The 10,522-nt window shown below is 44.6% G+C and overlaps 2 protein-coding genes across 3 annotated transcripts; one reads left to right on the top strand and one right to left on the bottom strand.

Annotated features, from left to right (window-relative positions):
- Positions 1-1,944: 1,944 nt before the first annotated feature.
- On the top strand, positions 1,945-5,773 carry LOC136458701 (probable beta-1,4-xylosyltransferase IRX9L). The gene is made up of 4 exons (XM_066458629.1): positions 1,945-2,255; positions 2,418-3,399; positions 4,668-4,917; positions 5,403-5,773. Exons 2-4 carry the CDS (start codon positions 2,474-2,476, stop codon positions 5,571-5,573), a joined length of 1,347 nt encoding a protein of 448 aa, XP_066314726.1. The 5' UTR covers positions 1,945-2,255; positions 2,418-2,473; the 3' UTR covers positions 5,574-5,773.
- Positions 5,774-7,082: 1,309 nt separating this feature from the next.
- On the bottom strand, positions 7,083-8,854 carry LOC136458700 (uncharacterized). 2 transcript variants are annotated; one of them, XM_066458627.1, is made up of 2 exons: positions 8,445-8,854; positions 7,083-7,932 (listed from the first exon to the last, which is right to left on the bottom strand). In XM_066458627.1, the coding sequence occupies exons 1-2, from the start codon at positions 8,766-8,768 to the stop codon at positions 7,183-7,185; spliced, it is 1,074 nt and encodes a 357-aa protein (XP_066314724.1). In that variant the 5' UTR covers positions 8,769-8,854; the 3' UTR covers positions 7,083-7,182. The 2 variants fall into 2 exon arrangements, with proteins under 2 accessions (XP_066314724.1, XP_066314725.1); XM_066458628.1 differs by having other exon boundaries at positions 7,083-7,923.
- Positions 8,855-10,522: the final 1,668 nt, after the last annotated feature.

The following is a 10,522-nucleotide window of genomic DNA, read 5'->3' as shown; positions in this document are numbered from 1 at the left end:
AGGGATATTGGGAGTGGGATAAAGAAAGAGAAATGAATGAACGGCTAGGATTAATATAAATAAGGCGTAAAGAATGAATGGCTAGTAGGATACACTATTACCCTTTAGAGAGTAGGATATCCATCTCCCTATTCCTATCCTAGTGTCCATCCAAACGCCACCTAAGACTAAGAGTACGGGGTTGTGCAAGATGGGCATGAAGAAGAATGACTGATAGTACTTTCCCATTAATCATTGAAAAAGGTAACTTGCCCATGGTGATTTTTTTGGATTTTAACTTTATAAGGAGGACCAAAGGGTTGAACTTATTGATCCCAATTGAAAATTCTTCTGTCATTTCCTGCATTTACTTATACAAATATCTTTAGTTATGAACTTATTGACTTCAAAATGTATGTACTAAAGCCAAAGATCTTTTGCACTTTAAGGTCAAAAAAACATATGCCGCCAAGTTTGTTTTTTCTCTACAAATCATTGGCTACTTGCTTACCTTGATCATCTAGTCAACGACTCCGTTGGGCTTAAACCTTTGTTTCTGTTATATATAGACAAATTGTTTTGGTTCATTACTTATACGAAGCTTCATATCACTGTTCTGTTATGAACTAATGTAACAATAGATTCCTTTTTTCATCAGCCAATGGAGAATCTAATGCTTTATCATCGGTTACAACGTTTGGGCACTATAAAGATAAGCTTCACCAAATAACTAAACAATGATATTCTTTTGAGTTATTATTAGAAACAATGATAATATTCTTCTTTTTTCTTTTTAATTTACACATCATGTACTAGCTCGATCATAGTCAGGGCAAGTTTCTTAACCATAATTTATTTTGTCAGTTATGAGGTCTACCATCTATTCTGTCAGTTACGAACCTAGAACACAACGGTAGCCATACCTCTATTTCTGTTACATGCGTATATATAACGCTAGTGAAGGTTTGTGTCCTAATTCTGTTACTAACCAGTATAATGTCTATAACAATAGGTTCTTTTTTTTTCTATCACCTCTAACACCAAGGGAGAATTTAAGAGCTCTACCTTCAGTTACAATGATGATTTTATATGGTCTATAATCTAAAGCTTTATATATACAATGTATGCGTTGTGGCATAGAAGGGGGGGGGGGGGGGGGGAAGAGGGAGGCTGCTGCGGGCATGGTAGGGCTTGGCCGCAGCTCCGCGACGCGTCACGGTGGGGCAGCGCGCGGCGGCAGGGTGCGAGGTCAGGGTCGGGGCGACAGGAGAAAGAAGATGAATAGGAGACAGAGGTGGAGCGTTGGATGAAGATCCAATGGCTCAGATCAATCGCCTGAAACAAAGAGAAATTTCAGGCGCATGTAGATAGCAAATCCCAATATAATACCCATAACAATAAACTTCTATGATTTTATATGGTCTATAATCTAAAGCGTACACCGTGTTAGGTGTAGTGGCATAGATATAAGCTTCCTTTTTTTCAAAAAGAAAATAATTTCATGTTCCATTTCAAGACTTCATATATGTAATATTTTAAAGAAATCAATTAATTACAAAAGTATTCTCTTTTGCCATACCGTGTTGAATGCGCCACAGTCCACAAGCACTAGGGCCTTGTTTACATCACCTCCAAATTCTAAGTTTTTTCACTCTCTCTCCGTCACATCAATTTTTAGCCGCTTGCATGGAGCATTAAATGTAGATAAAAAAAATAACTAATTGCACAGTTTAGTTGAAAATCACAAGATGAATCTTTTGAGCCTAGTTGGTCCATGATTGGACAATATTTATCAAATAAGACGAAAGTGCTACTATTCATCAGGTTGAAAATATTTGCAATCTAAACGTGGCTAGGCAATGGCCAATGGCCAATGGCCGCATGGCTATGGCTATCAATGATGAGTATCTTAAAATGCCGCGATCTGAGGGGCTTAAATGCAACGGGGGCTCTCGTTTCCCTCACCTTCCCGACGGCGACTGCGCAGCCATCCTCCTCCTCCTCTCCTCTCTTTCGCTCTCTACCCTCACCAACTCCTACCTCCCGAGACAAATTCCGAGGCCGACACAAGAAAAGGGAAAGAACCACAGGTAATTGCCTTCCTTTGCTGGGATTCTCGTTCCAATCCCCTCCGCGCCGGCCGGCCGGGTGCGCTGCCGCCACCCGGATCAGGCGCCCTCGCGCCATCGACTCCATCTCTCGCACTTCCGTCCCTGGTCGGCGGCCGCGGAGTAAAGATCCGACCCGCTTGGGATTGTTTGCTTCTTCTTTTGTCGGTAAGGACGCCCTGGTTGAATCGATAGTTCATTTCCCTCTGCATAATTCGAAATTCTCCTTCAGTGACGGACACCAATCGGTCCATTTTTGTTCTGGATTACTGTGCTTCGTGGCGCAGTGCTAATAGCTGGTAATTTTCTTTAATTTTGACCCCGGGTTAGGTGCGCCGCTGGACTCCAGTGCTGTACATGCTCGACGACGGTGCTGAGCTCCTGCGATGGCCCGAAGAAATGCCGGCGCAATGCAGCGGGAGGGTTCGGCGGGTTCGGTTAAGGACTGGTCGGAATTCGACCCCTCGCCGTCCCCCAAGCTGGCGTACTCGCAGTCCTACGTCGCCATGAGAGGGCTGTTGACGTCGGTGGCTTCTCTGGACCCTGTCCGGATGTCCAGCAGCCTCAAGTCTCTGTGGGCAGCCTTGTCATCGCACAGGCACTCTCGGTCCTTGGAGAGGCCAAAGTACAAGGGGGTGAACTGGAAGAGGCCCATGTTCCATCTGCTTGTGTGCTTCTTGGTGGGAGTTTTCATTGGATTCACACCACCCTTCTCTCTCGATTTATCCAACAACATAGATTCTGAAAACGAGACGCTTCCGTTCGATGGAGATGTGGTTGACAGACAAATGCTGGAGCTTAAAAGTACGAAGTTGGAGCCGTTTGTGGCTGCGGCAGAGACTGAAGCCACCGAAGAACAACTGGTTGATGAGAGTCCTCCAGTTCCTGTGATGTTGGATGATGAGGTGGACTTCATCGAAGCGTCGCATGTCCAACCTTCTGTTAATGACTCTGATTTTGTTGCGAGGAAGCAGCTGATAATTGTGACGACGACTTCTGTTCGACCACACCAGGCGTATTACTTGAATCGTCTGGCTCATGTGTTGAAAAATGTACCACCTCCTCTTCTGTGGATTGTGGCGGAGTGGCCGTATCAGTCCCGTGAAACAGCGGAGATCCTGAGGTCTTCTGGGGTTATGAACAGGCATCTTATCTGCAATAGGAACAGCACAAACATAAGGAAGATTATTGTCTGCCAGAAGAACAATGCAATTTTTCATATCAAGAAGCACCGTTTAGATGGTATAGTACATTTTGCTGATGAGGAGAGAGTGTACTCAGTTGATTTATTTGAAGACATGCGAAAAATCAGGTGATCTTTCTGTGCTGACACTTTCTTTGTGGTACTGGAATTTATAGTAGTTTTGTTTATCACAAATTTATTCATGGACAAATTTTGAAATAATGGACGATCCTAACTTAGCATGGATATACACGGTTTACTGATGCACTTTTAATCATCAAAATACTTTTGACCAATCGTTTGCTTGGTCGTGCTACCTTTTGCCATGTATTTTGCTTGTCGATGTTGTAAAATCTTTCTGCTTGTTCCATATCGAGACTGTATGCCTGTGATTGCTAGTTAGTATTAAATTTTTTTTTTTGCTTCTAAAATCCTCTGATATGGAGTGGTGTTGTAAATGATACAATCAACTCTGCTAAAACGATACTTCTCTAGAAACTAAAGGTTTGCAGTCTATTTGGTTGGATGGAGATATGCATTTTAGGTGGAGCTTGATGCAAGAATCCAGTTCTTCCTTTTTGCCTTTCCCCCCACTTTATCAGTCTTCCTTTCTAGTAGCTATAATTTCATTTTTATGTGTGCTCTGTGCTTGCTAGAGCTGTAGAATGGCCCACCATACTAAAGCCTATTTCATTTTCAAAATTTTAATAGGAAGCAGAGCTTTTGTCATTTCTTTCCTCCACTAAATAAAAGCTTACTTGATGATTACTTTAGATGCCTTTAAAGGATATCCTACTAAGCGTATTGCGTTTTAGTCATTTAACTAACCGCCTTCTGGTGTGGATGCAAACGCAATGTAGTAGAACGTCCTGGTCCAATTTTTTCTTCCCTCGAACGCGAGATGCATGCCATTTCACTAAAGAAGGAATAAAAGTCGCCACACCCACACACCCACAAGATATCAGTTCACTCGTGCCACAAATAAAACCTAGAAACAATCAACGACTATTGCCATGTTAGCAACATTATTTAGCTATTCAACTCCCAAGATCCTTAGCCCTGGCTGCAATCCATAGTGAAACCTCTCCTGCCGCAGTTCGTACCAGTGTGTCCAAGTACACAGTGCAATAATATTTCCTTGAGATTTCTGACACAAGGGGATTATGACCTCCCTACTCTGTATATAGCTGGCTGCTTTTCACATCTAAGAACAGCGTAGGATTTAATCACTATAGTACAACCATGAGTGCTCCTGTAGTACTTTCTTCAATATTTACATGGGAATGTATGCTATTTATAACACAGTAATATTCACTGTTACCAATCTTCTATGAGCACTTTTCGTCTCAAAGTGACAGTCGAAAATGTTCCTGATGATTTTGTTCAATGTCCTGCAGGCGCTTTGGTACGTGGCCAGTAGCAACACATGTTGGAGCCAGGTATAAGGTTGTTTTGGAAGGGCCCATTTGTAGGGGTAATCAGGTCACTGGATGGCATACAAACCAGAGAAGGGGTGTACCTCGTCGATTTCCAATTGGTTTCTCTGGGTTTGCTTTTAACAGCACTATACTTTGGGATCCCCAGAGATGGAACAGCCCCACTTTAGAGTCTATTATACTCCATTCAGGTGGCAGAGGTGGCTTGCAGGTTAGTATTATGACTATTTTTAATTAAAATGAAAAGTAGAAAACAAAGAAGACGATTATATGGTTTCACATAGATGTGGAACAGTGGAACTTTGGTTTCCTAATAGAGACCAATCTATTGTGTTGATGTTTCATCTTAATGGCAATATCTGCCTGACTAAATTTAATCCAGCAGAGCATGCATAAATCACTGCAATGTCTCCCTGTTGGATAAAACTGCAATATGAAGATTCACTAGATTCAGTGAATTACTGAACTTAAGATACAACCTATTGAGAGGAATCTGAACCAAATGTAACTGAAGTACCATCCATACATTAGAGTAACACATGAAACCACAGTGTTGTTAAAATGTATAAGTGCCACATGAATATTTGTTATGGGTGGTGGAATGCAGTACTGAAATAAAACCTACCAAAGAGGCAACTTACTAAAGCACACAAGGAAACATCTTTCTGTATATTGATGCAAATCGTGGCACTGCAGGAGTCAAGATTCATTGAGAAGCTTGTCGAGGACGAGACTCAAATGGAAGGCCTCGCAGACAACTGCACTCGGGTTATGGTCTGGAATTTCGACTTGGAACCTCCACAGCTGAATTACCCTACTGGCTGGCTGCTGCAGAAGAACCTAGACATCATCGTGCCTATAACCTAACCGCGATGTTGCTGCCCTTTTTGTTCGCGCCTCCTAGTGTGGAATGATGACGATGCCTATGCCTTCCTGAACTTGGTAGCGTCCAGGATCATGGGAAGCTGCTCTGCCAAGACCTGGTTCAAATAATGCGATACTAGTAACAACAGCTGAAAGCAAACAAGCCTGCCTGACAAAAGGGAAAAATTCTTTTCTCAAACATCCCCCCCCCCCCCCCCCCCCCCCCCCCCCCCCCCCCCCCCCCGTTGCGCTGCATTTTCTCAATGCTCTTCAACCTAGATAGGCTTGTATATTTCTTTTCTTTCCGTTTTTCTCCTTTTCCCGTTCGTTACACACACAATGCATACATACATACTCATATTCATTCATTCATAAGTACATACATACATCTTACAGTACTTTACAGATGTTAACGAAAGCGATCTCGCGACGCTGATGAGATGATGGCATATGTTGCGTTGTGCTTGTGCAATGGTGGTGTTAGGCAACCGATGTCAATTAAGTTGCAGCGTACTGTGGTAGCAGAGTACTGGTTATAATATAAACTTTAAACTTTCGTGTCTCTTTGTCCACTTACGAATTGCTCGCCGTATTGCAGCAAGGGTTAAGTAACAACTCTTCATAACTTCAGTTTTGAGTGTCGTTGTTTAAACCCTAGAGCTTGTAATAGGGCTGCTCGTAAGCCATAAGTTAGTTGTGTTGGCTGTGGGTAGTGTTGAACATAAGTTAGTTGTGTAATTGTGTTGGGTGGTAGCGTTGAATGAGAGGAGCACATTACGTGCAACGTTCCAGATAACGTTTATGTAAGCTCATATGAAATAAATACCGCCCAGTTAAAAAAAAAACTCTTCATACTCATCATAACAATGGCCTTCAAATATGAAAGAAAGGAAAGCATCCACATAAATCGATCAGAAAGGGAAACGTTCACATAAATCGATCTCAATCGTCTCCGTTTTCACCCGAAAACATTTCTCCATTGCAGGAGTATGCTCCTAGTACATGAGAAAGGGCTCTGCTGTAACACAAGCAACGCAGCGATCATCTTCGTGGAGGATACCAAGAATGCACCCAAGTGAGGAAAAACAATTTCAGTTCCAGTTTTACCCTGCTCCAGTCAGAACCAAGGCCCTCCATCCTTTAAGTATAGATAGGCAGATGCTGTGTTTCCCCCCTCGCAATGGCGGACGCAGCAGTAGAAAGCTGATGCTGCAGGCACATTGCTTGAATCAATCGATCTTCTTCACGACGCTTGCCTTCCTTGTAATCCATGGCTTCACATCTGATCTCATTTGGCTCCTGCCTACGACTGAATCAAACTTCTGTGACTGCCTGAAGACCGGACGAAGGCAATTTCACAATCGTAATCCTTTGCTTACTGCCACTAGTCACTTTTACTTTTTTTTGAATTCATGAATGAACCACCATGGGCTAATATATATCACAACCGTGCTGTTTGGTTCGCAGAACAGTAACAAAAAATGGAAATGAAATCAGATCAAATTGTACGTATTGCCGTAACGTCCACAGCTTTAATTAACTCCACAGCTTTAATTAATTCCTTTACATTTGCGTCCACAGCTTTAATTCATTTACATTTGCGTTACCAGTGCTACAACCTGAACCATGATCCCATAAACGGGAAGACTGCCACCAACAAGCGCATCAAGAGCGGCGCCTGCTTGTACCTGGTACTGCCCAGCCCCATTGTTCTTGGCATCCGCCGTCGTTTCATTCTCATTCTTTCTGGAGGAGCTCCTACTCCCTGATCCACTCTTCCACGACCGGCAGCAGCGGCAGCATAATCCGCATCTTCCTCCCCAGTCGCTGAAGGCCGCGATTTCGTGCTGTAACCAGTGTTGCCAGATGAGAATGAGTTGCTGCTCCTCTTCGCCTCCTGGGCAGCAGCAGTGTTGTTGTCCAGAAGCTCATCCCATCCTCCATATCCGCCACTGCTTTTGCTGGCTCCCCAGCCATCTCCACTGCTGCTGCTCTTGGTGTTATCATCAACTCCAACGGCGGTTGCGGCAGCATCAGCAAAATCGTTAGAAACCCTTGACTGGTAGCTCTGCCTCCCTCTCCTCCCCTCATAATAGCCGCCGCCGCTGTATCTGTTGCCTCGCCCACCTGTTGCAAAGTCGGTGGCGTCCTCAGGGTAATCTTTCTCTTCTTCCTCTTGGACTCGTCTCCTCCACCTGTCGTCGCGGTTGCCTTTTCTCCTTCCCCATACAGCGTCAAGCAAAAATGATATGGCCGACTGACCGAGCGGGAACGCCATGGCCATTAGAAAGGCCTTTGTCCCCGTTGCAGCAAACATGGACACAAGCATCACCGGTAGCAGGAATCCGTACATCTTAAATACCTAGGCCACAAGTATAGAAAGCAGCAGGCCATTGATCAGTCACTACGACAACAACGAAGCACAGTTATTCATTCATTGATTTTATTACAGTACTGATCTGATATGCATGCTAAATTAGTGATGAAATGAAAAGCAGCAGGAACAGAAGCTGATGAGTCTGGGCTAATTGATTGTAGCGATCAGTTAAGTTCCAAATTAGAGAATTATAAGTAGAGATTTGGTTTAGATATACTAGGCAAAAGAAATATATTGTTGCTTGATTTAATACCAGAAAAAAAATGAAGGATGATTTGATTTAATTTCAAGCATTTTTAAATGTAACTCAGAATGATTGGCAAAGGATCTATGATCCCAATCCCATTATACGCTCACTGTCCAGAGCACGCAAGAAAATTGAAGTTATGTTTTCAAAAAGAAAATTGAAATTATTGATGGCATAATGACAGAGCCTACCAGAAAGAAAGGGGAAAAATACAGGAACAAAAATTCTATACAATATGTATGTAGCAGACCTTGGAGAACCAGGGCTCGTCGAACAGCTCCCCGGCACCACCAAATCCGGGGAACGCAGCGTCATCCTCGTAATCATAATCGTATTCCTCCTCCTCTAGAGAAGAGGAACCGTAGTCTTCTTGGCTGCCGTCGGGGTCGGACCACCACCTCCTCCTCGTCGCCCTGCTGCTCGTGGTGGCGGTGGTGCTGTCTCTTCCATGGGTGTTGCCGTTGGAGAACCACCAGCTGGAGGAGCCGCGGCGGAGGGAGGAGGAGAGGATAGGAAGGGGCGGTTTGCCTGGTGGTGCTGGAACTGGAGGCGCAGGGGCAGCAGCTACTACCATTGCATTGCCTGCCGGCCGCCCGGCCGCCGCTGCCCGCTTTTCCGTAACAGAAAGCTGTGTACAGGGAGGGGAGGGAGAGGATAATCTTTCCCTTTCCCTTTTCTTAATTTCTTTTCTATTCAAAATCTTTAGAAAAATGAATTTGGGCTAAGTGGGGCCAGAGTTCACACGAGGTTCCCACGTGCAGCAGCAGCAGCCGCTGCTGTTTTTCCGTTTTTTTCCGCCCTTTTCCCTTCAAAGAGAATGCAGCTTCTTTACGGGTTTATCTAGATTCTTCTCCAAACGTTTCAGATCTCGATTCTCTAGAAATGTTTCTTGTTAAAATATGAGTTACTTGATAAGAATTAGTGAAACATTTGGCTATTGATTCAGATTCTTTTTGAAATGAACTAGAATCACTGCGAAACACTTATTTAGGTGATTCTCATTCCTAGTAAAAAAACGAGAAACGTTTATCTAAGAATCCGAAATGTTTCTGTCACCTATTTAGATGTTTAGGAGCGATTCTGGTGATTCACCTCAGAATCCAAAACGTTTTTGTCATCCAAATGGGGCCTAAATGTGCCCACCCCGAGCGCCAAAACAAGAATCCAGCTCATGACCGGCTAGTATCTCATGAAAGCATCTAGTCTCGATTTTTTTAGCATGACACTCAAGATGTCGGTGCAGAAAGTGATCAACAAGTAAATATTTGTAGTTTTACCGTACGTTGTGATCGGAGGTGGTCTAGCACTCAATGATACAGGGTTTATACTGGTTCAGGCAACGTGTCCTACGTCCAGTTGGAGTCGGTCGATGACTTTATTCCTGAGCCCAGGTGCTCGAAGTTTATAGTGGGGTTACAAACGAGAAGGAGAAAGATGGGGGATACAAGAGGTCCGGTCGGCTCCGGTCGGAAGGGCCGAGAGCGACAGGAGCTCCGCTATGAGCTATGTGTTCAAGCGTATGCTTGAGGTCTGAACCTGGTGGTTTTGTGGTTGTGAGCTAGCGAACTCGATCGATCTAATGAGTCTAGAAGCACTTGAATCGACTTGGCTTAACTAAGTCTCTTGGAAGAGAGCGCATCCCCTTTTATAGATGAAGGTGATGGACTTACAAGTGAGAGAGAGAGAGTACGTATGCTTCTAAACCTTGCTGCCTACGCCGGCGGGTACAGGATGATGGTAGACGTCCACAATATAGTTGGATGTCGGATGCACTGGGAGGCTGCGTCGTTTTGATCGGGTGTGGCAGATGTCGGTACCTGCTATACTGTTGATGCCCATAGGCATATGAGGAGTTTTACCATGTTTACTCGGTATGGTAAATGCCGACGCCCACAACACCGTCGATGCCCAGAGGCATGTGGGGGGAGCCTTACCGCATGGGAGTTAATGGCGCCCATAATACTGTAGAGAAAACATCGGCGTCTACAACACTATTTGTGTCAGGGCGGTTGCAGAGTACTATTTCTGCAGGTGTACAGGGTACGGTCCCTGGTATCGTGGTTCGACTTGTGTGCCTTGCCTTGCTTTCTCCGTTCGTTCCCTGGTCCTTTTCGAACGGGCGTCCTCGGTCGGTCGGTCCTAGTTGGCTCTGGTTGCGCTAGTCGAGGAAGAGTGGTGAGCAGGGTTTTTGCGTGCCCCGATCGAACACCCGGGGTCGGAGTCAGAAGTAGTGTATCGACCAGGCCTTCCGGTCGGAGAGACCGTCCGGGGGCAGGCTAGAGATCGAAGTGAGCGCTCCAGTCGGAGACGAGGGCCGGAGTCGAAAAA

The sequence above is a fragment of the Miscanthus floridulus genome, chromosome 6 (genome assembly GCF_019320115.1).
Source record: "Miscanthus floridulus cultivar M001 chromosome 6, ASM1932011v1, whole genome shotgun sequence".
Taxonomy (NCBI): Eukaryota; Viridiplantae; Streptophyta; class Magnoliopsida; order Poales; family Poaceae; genus Miscanthus; species Miscanthus floridulus.
This window is presented reverse-complemented; position numbering and strand designations above follow the sequence as displayed.